Raw genomic sequence first — 13,062 nt, 5'->3', positions numbered from 1 at the left:
TGAGAATGGGAAATCATCTGCATGGAAGCAAGTAGTTGAAGCTGTGGGAGTGGGTAAGATTTACCTAGGAAGAGAGAGAGGTCAAAAAAAGACACTTGAAGAGCTCTCCCTCCTATTGAAGGCTTGTGCGCCCATCAAACAGTTAAAAGTGAAAGCTCTGATTGGTAATGGGAGTTGTGGGAGGGAAGAAGAGGGAATGACCTCGGAGGAGGATGTCCTGCCTAGAGAAGTCAGTGCTGAAGACAAACCCAGTTTCCTGATTTTACCTAGTAAAAGCTACTAACCCTACTTACTGTATTTGTAAAGCAAGCAATGATGCTAGGGAGCCACTGCACTGAGAAATGGTGAGTTTGGTATTAAGCCCAACCCCAAATCCCCATTTATCCTCTAAACAGCTGCCATTTTTGACCCAAACTATAGTTTTAAGGCAGGCCACCACAGGTAAAGAACCTGTTTCTATCTGGACCAAACCATTTTTCTCTGCTTAGCACAAAAAGACTAGGGGTAAAATAATAATAACAATAGCAAGGCAACAAGCAAAATACTGCTTCCTGGCTATTATTCAGGTGAGAGAAAATAGAGAGACATTAAAGTTTTTGGAAATTGTATCAGAATATGATGTAGTCCTGCCGTGGCCCCTGTCCCTAGCTTATTGTGTTACAGTCTGTTACCTAGGGAATGGAGTAACATTCCTATAGAGCTCCCCTAGCAGACTACAAAGAGAGTAAGGGAGAAAGTGTGACCAGAAGCCAAAGTCCTTTGGGATAAACATTTCTCCTAAAAATGAAGGACTGAGGATCAAAGATAGAAGGAAGTGATAGTGAGTATGAGTATCAAGTTTTGTGGGTCCTGGAGACTAGAGGAAGCGTAGCAGGGTACACGGAAAGGCCAGCTGTGCAGGTTGCCGGGGTCTTACCTCAGCTGGCATCATTGGGTCTCAAACCAAAGACAGTGGCCAAAAAAGCAGCAACATTCGCCTGGAAAATGGTCAGTCACACCCGTGGATAAGTGGACAGTGCCCTTGATCATCATCACTGCTGGGGAGATACAGGTAGGTAGTTTGGTCATCTACTTCCTGATTGGGTTAGAAAATTTTTCTTGTCCTAATTAATTGAAATTTCTTCTAGAAAAAGTCTGGGAAGAGAAAGGAGAAATTCATCACCAACCTTCCCAAACTTAGCATAGTTGTCTAGTCTAGGGAAGTCTGGACTATTCACCTAACTTTTCAAAGAGTCTCTCTACAACTCTCAAGTTACCATTTTCCCCAAAGCAACTTCATAATATCCAAAAATTATACAATATTAGAAATTGAAAAGGCTTTAGATCTCATTTTATCTAATCCTGGCAAATTTTTATAGGTGAGAAAACTGAGAATCAGAGAGGTGAAGTGACAGTGGCCCAAAGCCCATATGAATATTGAGTAGCACTGAGATTCAAAGCTATGTCTTCTGATCCCAAGTTGAGAATTCTTGATACTCTGGCAAGCTGTTCTCAATGACCTGTCAAATAACCCTTTCTAAGTTCTTTGTTGATAATAGTTTAAGGAATTACCTTCCCAGAAATAACAGAATTTCAAGAGCCTCTTTTTTAAAGACACAAAAATCTCAGGCATTAATACCAGACTAGTAGGATAAAGACAGGCAACCACCCAGTTAAGAAGCCAGTCTTTTTTGTTTGTTGTTATTCTTTTGTGGATCTGAGCAGACTGCAACATATATATAACCAATGAAGAAGAACTGGAATAAAGGAAATGGATGGCAGAAACAGAAATGGAAGATGGGCTGATCAAAAGTCAAGAAATAACAAGAAAAGGAGAAATAGAGGAAGTCCCTTAGTTTTTTGGGGAAATTCCTATGGCAAAATTATGGAAGAATATGAAGTCATACAGGAATAGATAGGTGGCACAGCAGATAAAATATTTTACCTGGAGTCAGGAAGACAAAAGTTCAGTTAAATGTAGTCTCAGACACAGATGAAGATATCACTGAATTTCTCTCTGCCTCAGTTTCCTCAACCACAAAATGGCAATAGTCATTATTATATTATATTATTATTATTATAACCTCCCAGGGTTATTATGAGGATCCAAGACATAACTTTGTAAAGTGCTTTGCAATTCCTAAAATACCAGATAAATGATAGCTATTGTTATTGTAATCTACATCAAATTTGTCAAACAGGCATCCTGGTCCCCCAGTACTACTGAATGTGACCTGAACCAGATTAAAATGTAATTAGAAAATATTTAACAGATAAAAATACAATAGAATATAGATACTGGTAAACAGTTTAAGTCAATATGCACCCTATAGAAGGATTCTTATGTATGATTCAGTGACCCCCTTTGACACTATCTACATCCTTGGAAGGAATATTCAAATTCATGAGCTCCCAGATCCATTCAAGTTTCTGAGTACATCTTCTCAAATCCACTCTCAGTTTCCAGGCCCCTGAACATTAGTCTCCATTGAACCAGTGCTGTGATACTTGAACTGCATTCTCAGACCTTCTGTGGCCCCTAACCTCCAGAAGAACCTTTCAACAAGACTTCAAAGAATCCTAAGATAGTTTATAATGATGCTTCATTGGCCATTTGGATGGTCCTTTCCTCTCTTTCATCAAACTCCTGTCCCTTGACTTTCTAAGACCCCTCCCAAAGTGTGGTTCCACCCTGCCTGCTCTACTGAAGTATTTCATACTCTAGACTTGTCTGTCCTACTTTACAACTCATACCCTCACAAAATCTTCTGTCTTATATACTATTCCTTCAGACTTGCTTTTCAGTTAGCTCATTTAAAAAGAAGCCATTGATGGCTCAATGTTTTGCTCTCCCTGGTAATATTTAAATTGTAGCCAAGGCTGTCAATGCTTTAAACCTAAGGACCTGAAGTGATTAGTAATCAAATTTTCAGACTCATTGAAGACCAGTGGGAATAATATTTTTAGAAAAGTGACTTTCATACCCTTGAAATCATATCAACTAAGCATCTTCCACCTTCCTCTATGTTTAGAGCCAATCCTGACTCCATCTTTGCCCTTTCCAATTCCTGCTTTAAGTGTATTTTGAGACTAAGAATCTTTTCAAAGCTATTGAAAGCTTTTCAAAGCTATTTGAAATGATGTCCTCTTGTTCTATACCTCCTCCTCTGTCACTTATTGAATTTTGAAATGACAGAATTTCACTACTTACATTTCACATGGTAAATTGTAATTTTAGTTCTTTCAAGGCAGTAACAACATCTTTCAGTACTAAAATTGGGGGTGTGCTAAAGCGACCTTGAAGGGGCTAAGAAAGCCTATTGTTCAATTTTCAATGTCAGTATTTACAACTCAAGAAATCAGCAAATAATACAAATCACTGTTGGCTTTATTGTCTTTTTGATTATCTAGAATTAAGAAAGTGATGGAGAAAATGTTAATTTAAATAAAGTGTGTTGTGCATACAGCCAATTGTTATTTACCAGCACAGATCTAAGACCTCCCATTGTTATGATGCTTTTTAATTTTCAAGTCATTTTCATGTCCATAATCTTGATTTTGTCCTCCTTTAAAAAAAAAAATCCTGTGTAGATATCTCCATGTAATAGCTGAAAAAGCTGAGACACAGAGAAGTAAAAGTACTTGTACAAGATTACATAGCAGATCGGCCACAGGGTTAGGACTAAAACCCAGATTTCCTACCTCTTGATCCAGTATTCTTGCTTAGCATACAACTCTACTTTTTATTTAATCTGTTGCTCAATCCCTCTTGCCATTTCTACAAACCGGTAGATGATATGAGACTTTACAGATAGTGTGTGTTTCTTAGTCAACTATTATGCAACAGAGATTCTGAGACTTCACTGGGCTTCCCAAGATTCCAATTGAATTTCAACTTTAGCAGTCCTAGCTTCCTGAATCCCACTTCCTTGCTCTATTGGTGAGGTGTTACTGAGTACTCCTTAGTGCTTCTCTGAAATTTTAAAATACCACAAGCATTAACAAAGAGATCCAAAATAAAATATTCTATGGCATTGAATTTAGTGTGTTTTCTCCTATCCTGATATTATTTTTTTCCTTTTTAATTTTTTTCTGGCTATACATGTATATTAATTTTTTTAAATACACTATTTCCCACTGAATCATGTTGGCAGAGAAAAACCATAAGAGAAAAAACCATGAGAGAAAATAAAGCAAAAGAAAAAGAAAAAAAGTGACCATAACATGTATTATTTATACTCAGTCTCTATAGTTCTCTCTCTGGATGCAGATGGTGTTCTTCTATGCAAAGTTTGTTGGGATTGCTTTGGATCATTGAACTGCTGAGAAGAATCAAGTCTTTCTTTTTTTTTTTTAATTTAATAGCCTTTTATTTACAGGATATATACATGGGTAACTTTACAGGATTAACAATTGCCAAACCTCTTGTTCCAATTTTTCACCTCTTACCCCCCCCACCCCCTCCCCTAGATGGCAGGATGACCAGTAGATGTTAAATATATTAAAATATAACTTAGATACACAATAAGTATACATGACCAAAACATTATTTTGCTGTACAAAAAGAATCAGACTCTGAATTATTGTACAATTAGCTTGTGAAGGAAATCAAAAATGCATGTGTGCATAAATATAGGGATTGGGAATTCAATAATGGTTTTTAGTCATCTCCCAGAGTTCTTTTTCTGGGCATAGCTAGTTCAGTTCATTACTGCTCCATTAGAAATGATTTGGTTGATCTCGTTGCTGAGGATGGCCTGATCCATCAGAACTGGTCATCATCTAGTATTGTTGTTGAAGTATATAATGATCTCCTGGTCCTGCTCATTTCACTCAGCATCAGTTCGTGTAAGTCTCTCCAGGCCTTTCTGAAATCATCCTGTTGGTCATTTCTTACAGAACAGTAATATTCCATAATTTTCATATACCACAATTTATTCAGCCATTCTCCAACTGATGGACATCCATTCAGTTTCCAGTTTCTAGCCACTACAAAAAGGGCTGCCACAAACATTCGTGCACATACAGGTCCCTTTCCCTTCTTTATAATCTCTTTGGGATATAATCCCAGTAGTAACACTGCTGGATCAAGAATCAAGTCTTTCATTGATCATCATTGCACAATTTTACAATTAGTGTGTACAATATATTCCTGGTTTTACTTGTTTTGTTCAGCATCAGTTCATCTAAATCTTTCTAGGCCTTTCTGAAATCAGCTTGTCCATCATTTTTTTAATAGAATAAGAAAATTCTATTACTTTCATATACTATAACTTATTCAGCCATTCCCCAATTGATGGTCATTTACTCATTTTCCATTCTTTTTGCCAAAAAGAGCTGCTATAAATATTTTTGTACATTTTTCCTCTTCTATGATTTCCTTGGTATACAGAGTCAATAGTAGCACTGTTGGATCAAAGGATACACAAAGTTTTATAGCTCTTTGGACATAGTTCCAGACTGCTCTTCAGAATGGTTAAATCAGTTCACAACTGCACCAACAATACACCAGTGCTCCAGTTTTCCCAATCCCCTCCAACATTTATCATTATCTTTTCCTGTCATTTTAGCCAATCTGAGAATTTTGACTTGATATCTCAGAACTGTTTTAATATGCATTTCTCCAATTACTAGTGATTTAGAGCATTTTTTCACATGACTCTAGATAGCTTTACGATACTTTTAAAAGAACTAAGGATACCCAAGGAAGTTCCATGCCACATGCCTTATTTCAGAATGTTTGCCACAGATTGTATTAAACTATGTGCCAATCTTCCTTCATAGGGAACTATATCTTGGAGTATTCTAAAATGGCCACACAAACCAGAATTGGAGTCCAGATTCAAGATAATGAAAGATTTCCACAAGATCTTAGGTAAGGAACTAGCTTACCTGAATTTCCAAATGAAAATAAATTTTTACTCATAAGAGGGAAATGAAATTATTTGCATTTTTGTTAAATAGCTTGAAATTTTTCCACAATACTAATATGTGGAACAAAACATAAGAATAATGTTTTTGACTCCAAATGAGAGAGGCTAATTGCTGGTATACCACTTTATGAAATGTTTTCCCCTTTAAACTGGCCTTGAGGCACAAATTCTAAGGACTGATTCATACATTGTAGAGTTTCTAAAGGATAAGTGGGAGAAAAACAAAGCAAATAAGAAAATCTCAGGATTATGCAAAAGAAATTAAAATTCTCCAAGGTTACTTTGAGGTCTATTTGGAAGGATGGAGTATAGACAGGTTAAATTAAGAAAACAGCAAATTGGAATTATGAGCAATGACCAAATGAAATTTGTGTTTTATAGCACCAAAGGAAATGTTGATGCAGACTTTAGAAGGCAGAAAACTGTGCAGCTGATCGATGGAAGCTCTGAAAAAACAAATAATGGATTATTGGTTTCAAACATCAAACAGACCCAGGACTTGGTAAAAAACAAACAAACAAACAAACAAAAAAGTTATATAGCTAAGAAAAAATAGTTACAAATGTTTAGGGGATTGGATATGAATGGAGGGTAGATTTGCTCAAAGGACATTCCTAAATGATATACCTCAGTCTAGAACAGCTGGAAAGTTGGACTTGGCAAAGCAATATCAGAACATGCAGGACTAGGGAGAAGAGTATAATTAATTGACTAAGTAAAAATATCTGTATTCAAAATTCTTTGAATTGCACCCAAAGAAAGGAAAAGAAATAATTCCTCCCAAATGTATACAGACCAAGCGACTAGCAGTATTTGTCTATCACATAATTATATACCTAATAAATGCTTGCTGCTGATTGACATGAAATTTACAAAGTATAAGTTAGAAAAGATGGAAAATACAAAGTGAAATTCAAAACCTTTTCCCATTTTTTGTTTTGTTTTTCTAAGAGAGAAGATAGATTTTATTTTCATACTGAACATGAATAGAAATGTATTTTTTCCTTAAAATTCCTTAGGAAAAAAACACAATCTTCTTAACAGAGACATATCTACTCATTTGAATTACTTTGTACATGAAAAAAGGGGAAAATCAGATTATTCTCTTTTATTAGAGTATTTCCATTTTTCATCTACTTCAGATACTCCCACCATAAGGTTAGAAAGACTAAAAGACTGGAATGACATAAAGCTCATGTCACATGAGAAATAGTTGAATGACTTCTGTATTTAAATTATACCAAAGAGAACATAAGAGATGGAAAAAGAGGCTAACCCATTCTGTGTTATGCCAGAGGTGCTTAATTGTGCTAAAATGGTTGGGTTGGAGTTAAAGAGAGATTGACCTTTCTCCTTAAAAAAGAAAATAGCTTTATGTTCAAAGCTATCCAACACTGAAAAGAACATACAGAGCTCCCAATCAAGGAAGTGATTAATCAGAGACTAGATGACCATCTGTCATTATTAAGGCTTATTTCCCCCATTAAATTGTAGGCTCCTTGAAGGCAAGAGACTATTTCTCTTAGGACAGTGATTGAACCTGGGATTTCATTGATAAAGAGCATTCCTCCTCCCCCTGAAGGTTATTCTGTACCTTCTATGAAACTTATAATGTGGAGCTGAGGACAAATAAGTGGGCACTAAGAGGCTAATTGACTTGCCCACGGTCAAATAGATGTGCCAGACAAGATTGTCTTCCTGCATCTGAGACCTACTCTACTGTACCATATTGTCCTTCATCCCAGAGTAGACATTTAATAAATGCTAACTGATTGAATGAGAGGTTGGAATAAATAAACTGAAAGATCTCTTCCAACTTAAAAAACAAACAAACTGGTTCTGTGATTCTGCAAATGAATTTGTTAAACCTTGTATCCTTTTTAATACGTGTACATTGGGATTTGTCCTTCATTCTTGAAGAGAACCAGGATATCAGGGAGATGATGCCCTGACATGCAGGTCAATTAGACTTGAGAGAGAGGCTGGGCAAGCTCACATGCCTCGCTTTCCCCTCCAGAGTCATCTGGGTCCTGTGGAGATCAAGACAACTGGAGGCACCCAAGATATAGTGGGAGGCCTTGGCCTGAGGTCTTTAACTGGCCTCAGTTTGACTGAGGCAACACCCAATCAGTGATTAAGGCCGAGTAAGAAATGTGGCAGAGAATGGACTTAAAAAAAAAAAAAGATCCTCAGGGTTTCTGTCCAAAATAGAAACAACTGCTATTTACATTCACTCTGAGCCAATTAGGGTCTAAACAATGACCAAGAAGGGCTTGGCCTGGGATCTATTGTTGGCCAATCTAAGAGAACCAGAGTGATTTGAGTTTTAAGTCTAAATCTTTAAGAAAGAAATCTTACATGCATAAGGGAGAAGTAGAAAGAAGAGTCATCTATTCGCTATATTCATATTGCTATATGAAGGCACTGTTCTATTTCTGTAGGGATCAGATCCTGAGGTTGAATCCATGGGCAATAGAGTCAAAATAGATGTATTCAGTAGTACTTCTTCAGATGTTGTAATGATGCATCCATGTTCAAAAGTTTCTAATATGGGAAAGATGAATAAATATGGGTAAGAACTCTACTATTCTCAGTATGTCAACCTCAAAATGTCATCCAAGAGAAGATCAGAATAGTGAAATCTGGTGTACATTTGATACGGGCAATCACGCTTCCTTATGTTCACAGGCAGTCTATTGATGATAGGATGGAAGATTCATCAATATGTGTCATTTTTGTAATAATCAAATCTGTGACTGGTATGCATATAATTCTCTGGCTGAGATGTAAATATAACTTGTATGTGGCATGGTAGAAAGAGGAAGATCCAAATCCTAGTTTCCAACTTTGCTGTGTTGGAATTAATTGGAATACTCAAGAAAGTAATTTAGATGCCTTTTCCTTGTCAATAAAATGAAGTAAACAGGCTATGGGACCATTTTTAGTATTGTTATTCTGTGACTTTTAAGAAAACTTGTAACTTAAGCAGATTGGGACTTCTAGTATACCATGATTTCAGGTTACCATTTCACCAGGCTCTGAAACTTCATTTTTCTAAAACATATAGTAGACCTTTTGGAAAGGCAGGACTAGGAATGTGCAAGAACTGGCTCCTAGGTTCCCAAAAACCTATTTTTAATTTTTCAATTTCATCATTGATGTCTCATTACAAATCAAGGCTTTATGTATTATTTTGTTGATTAACCAGGTTAAGGAAAAAGATTGACAATGCTGATTAAACTTAAAAGTGAGCATGTACCATACATTCTTTTTTCTCCACAAAGCCCAATTGTTAAACATTTTCAGCCCAACTCAGCAGGAATAGTAGGCTCAGCTAATGAGATCTGGTACCTGTAGGCTAATAATAACAACAAATAATAATGATGACTGGCATTCATATAGCACTTTAAAGTTTGCAAATTGCTTTACATCTATCATCTCATTTGAGTCACACAATACCACTGGATAGGACACACCTTGTCCTTGGATTCTTGACATTTCAATCCAACCCACCTGCAAAATGTAAAATCTTTTCAGTAGCAGGTAGCCAAAACTGTAGTTGAAGCTGCTATTCTTGCTGTACCCATGATGTGGGGGGTGGAGTGGGAGGGAGTGTCGCATTTTCCCTTTACTTTAACCAGTTTGAGTAAAATTGTATATGTCAAATAGAAATGAAATTTGCTCTATTTACCTTACAGATGTGGGCTTTGAATGGTTAAAAAGTGTGATGTAATTATAAATTGTTATTGTTAACTAATCAGAGAGTAAAATTTAAAATATCTCACACTTTTGATCTATGATGACATTCTAGATAAAGGCAGAGGACACAACTAAATTATTTCCAGAGTTTCTTTCCAGCTCCAAGATTTTTTGATGAGGTATAAAGTTAGTTACATTCAATTCAGGACAACATTCTAGCCAGAATATTTGTCAGTGAGTCATTTAGTCGTGTCTCACTCTTCGTGACTCCTTTTGTAGGGTTTCCTTGGCAGAGATACTGACATGGTTTGCCATTTATTTCTCCAGTTCAGTTTCCAGATGAGGAAATTAAGGCAAAAGGGATTAAGTGACTTGCCCAAGCTCACACAGCTAGTAAGAGTGAGGCCAAATGAATTCGGGAAGAATCTTCTTGATTCCAAGCCTGCTGCTTTATCTACTGAACCACCTACCTGCTCACATTGTGTGTAGAGAGAAAGAAATAAATTCCAGAAATATAGTTGGGGTAAAAGTCAACAAAATCTGGCAAATGGTGTAGGATGTGAAAAGATAAGTGAGACAGAAGACTCAAAGATAATGCTTAAATTTTGAACCTGGTTTATTTCTGGGATGCTAAAGATGCCAACACCAGAAAATGAAGTTGGGAGAAGAGGAAAGTTTCAAGAGGAAGTTAATTGGCTCAGCACTGAGTTTGAGGCACTAACAGATAGCAGACAGATGGAAATTCAGGACTAGAGCTAAAACCTGGAGCAGGAGATATGGATTTTTGAGACATCGAGTTAGAAATCACTAATAAACCAGCAAATATTTATTAAGCTACTGTATACTAGATACTATGCTAAGCACACAACAAGAGTTAAATGCTTTAGACAAATCAAGGAGAATTTAATGTTGAGAAAAGGTCATTTCATATATCAATTAAAAGAACACTGATAACCTCAAATGAAAAAGGTAGGATGATAGGATCATAGACATAGAAGAGATCTTAAAAGCCATCAAGCTCAATCTCCTCATTTTACAGATAAGGAAACTGAGACCCAGGGATATGAGCGCTTAAGAGGAAGACAAGGTGAAAGGAACTTTTTTTTATTGTCTTTAAGACAGGAGAGACTGAATGTGTTTTTAGGCAGCAGAGAATTGGCTGATAAAAAATAGAGTGAGTGGAAAACTGAGCTAATAAGAAAAGCTTAGTCTTGACAAGGAGTAAGACCACCTCTTCCTCCACAGCAAAGATCAAAAGGATGAATGAGAAAAGATCTTGAGGTGTGGAAATGTCTTCATATCAAAATAGATGAGCTCCTCTATTTAAAAAATGGAAGGTGGAATCAAATTGGAAGTTTGAAGAGACAAAAGGATTAGATCAACTTCTTTGAAGGTATTATGAGGTGTGTTCAAGGAAGATTAATACCTCTGGTGTTGTATGAATACCTTTGTGGTATTCAACTCTCACCTGTGACTAAGAAGCTGTAACATGCACTGACAGATGGACTAAATTAAGTTGAAGTGAGTTAGGAGGTGTCTAACCCAAGCTTCTTCTAATGGAATAGGTGGATGAGGACAATTTGTTCAGTGGTCATAAAGGCAGCTGAAACAAGTGCTGTGTATCAAGCTCTTGGAGCCCGATCAGACATTAAAGACTGCAAGCTCATCCACTGCATCCCGAACCATCGCCAGTTGTCTTGACACTTGTCTGGCCACTTGGCTTTGCTGACTCTGGAAGAGAGAGTGAAGCTGACAATTTAATGCAACTTGTCTTCCTTAAATCCAGTTCGTGTATAAGTCAAGACATTGCCCTAAAATGTCATTGATCCTCTTCAAAATGAAGGACAACAGAATGAAGAGTTTGATAGAACACTAGAGACAAAACAGAGGACTTATGTGGTAGTAAGGACAAGATTGAAATCAGATATTGTGAATCTGTAGTGTTCACAGTCAGCAAGGTTTCATGATTTCTTCCCAGGACTTGGTAACTCACCATAGGAACAAAAAAAGCAGATGGTGAATGTGACCAAGTGTCAGGGATAATTTAGCAGAGTGGGAAAACTGGAGGAATTCCAAGGTGAAGAATAATGTCTTGTTGAAATTTGGTCAAGACTGGAAGGAGGAAAATATGACCAAGGAGACACCAAGGAGAGATTGAATGCCTTCAAGTAAGGTATTCCTCATTACAGGAAGTAGTAACGCAATGGGAAAATTGGAAAGACAGGAGGTTATAATGAGAAAGGAATTTCATAAATTTAGATCTTGATAGTCTAGCTTTGTGCATAGTAGGTACTTCATAAATGTGAACTGAAATGAATTCATTTAGAATTGGAGCAATTTTAAGTACAGAACCTTCTAAGTGTCTGAGGTAGAGTATAATCGAGAATCAAAAAATCTGAGATAATAATAGCGTTTATACAGAACTTAATAGGGGGCAAGGACTATGGGAAGCACTTTGCAGAAACTTCATTTGATTTTCACAACAACCCTAGATGTTATTTTGATCCCCATTTTACAGTTGAGGAAACTGAGGCAGGTCTAAAGTTCACTGACTTGCCAATGCAGCTAGTGCTACCTACCTGCCTCCCAAGGGCTACCTAGCCCTCTGGGGCCAAGGAGAACAAACCAATATCTCTTCTACTTGACAGCCTTTCAAATACTCAGACTGTTGCCCCTCTTCTCTTCTCCAGGCTCAACCTCCCTAGTTTCTTCAATTGATGTTCATATGACATTAATGGGAAGCCCTTCAGCATCCTGTCCTTCTCTATTATGTCCAATCTTGTCAATGTCCTTCCTAAAATATGGTGCCCAGAGCTGAATAAATTATTCCAGATAATTGACTGGAGCAAAGTTCAATGAGACTATCAGCTCTCTAAAAGAAACTCAAGATTGCATTAGATTTTATTGCTACCATATCATACATTGCTATCATATCATACTGTCCATGGATGGACAACCCATAAATTTGGTTCATTAGTATATGTATCTTGAACAGATGTTATACATGAACAATAAGCTGCTCCCAGAATTGAATAGGAAAAGAGCAGGCTAGACTGTCTTTGGGAAATTCTGCCATGCTTTTAGAGACCCTGAGTCTTTCCCTGGAACAAAAGCTCCTTTTTTAACAATGTTTTTTGGATGTTATCTATGAGTCATAGATTTTCATGATCTCTGAAGAATAAAAGTTGAGGGTCATCCAAGGGACAATGAAGAACTACATGGTAGGTGTGAATAGGATATAACAATATCAGTCAGGAATTTTAACAAAAGGCATATAAAGGATGTTATTAGAGACATTAAAAATGTATGAATAAAAAGACCAAAAGTGATGGACAGCCCATGAACTCCATTTGTATCCACTCAGCATCAAGAGAACTGTGTTACGTGAAATGCTTTTTTTTTTTCATGCACAAGAATTACTTGGGATGTGAGAATGAATTGGCTTCAATCT

The 13,062-nt window shown here is 36.7% G+C and overlaps 1 protein-coding gene across 3 annotated transcripts in view; it reads left to right on the top strand.

The window, feature by feature from the left end:
- The first annotated feature begins 421 nt into the window (after positions 1-421).
- The window catches only part of VWA3A (von Willebrand factor A domain containing 3A), a 79,497-nt gene continuing 66,856 nt past the window's right edge, over positions 422-13,062 (top strand). For 2 of the 3 annotated variants that reach the window (XM_031942054.1, XM_031942047.1), the window contains exons 1-3: positions 428-1,051; positions 5,764-5,854; positions 6,294-6,414. In XM_031942054.1, coding sequence (XP_031797914.1) covers positions 5,790-5,854; positions 6,294-6,414 — 186 coding nt within the window. In that variant the 5' untranslated portion in view covers positions 428-1,051; positions 5,764-5,789. Of the gene's footprint in view, positions 1,052-5,763; positions 5,855-6,293; positions 6,415-13,062 lie in introns of all 3 variants that reach the window. The other variant, XM_031942062.1, reaches the window with a different exon arrangement.

Source organism: Sarcophilus harrisii, chromosome 1 (assembly GCF_902635505.1).
Source record: "Sarcophilus harrisii chromosome 1, mSarHar1.11, whole genome shotgun sequence".
In the NCBI taxonomy this organism is placed as follows: Eukaryota; Metazoa; Chordata; class Mammalia; order Dasyuromorphia; family Dasyuridae; genus Sarcophilus; species Sarcophilus harrisii.
The sequence above is the reverse complement of the archived record's forward strand: the minus strand, read 5'-3'. Positions and strand labels throughout refer to the sequence as shown.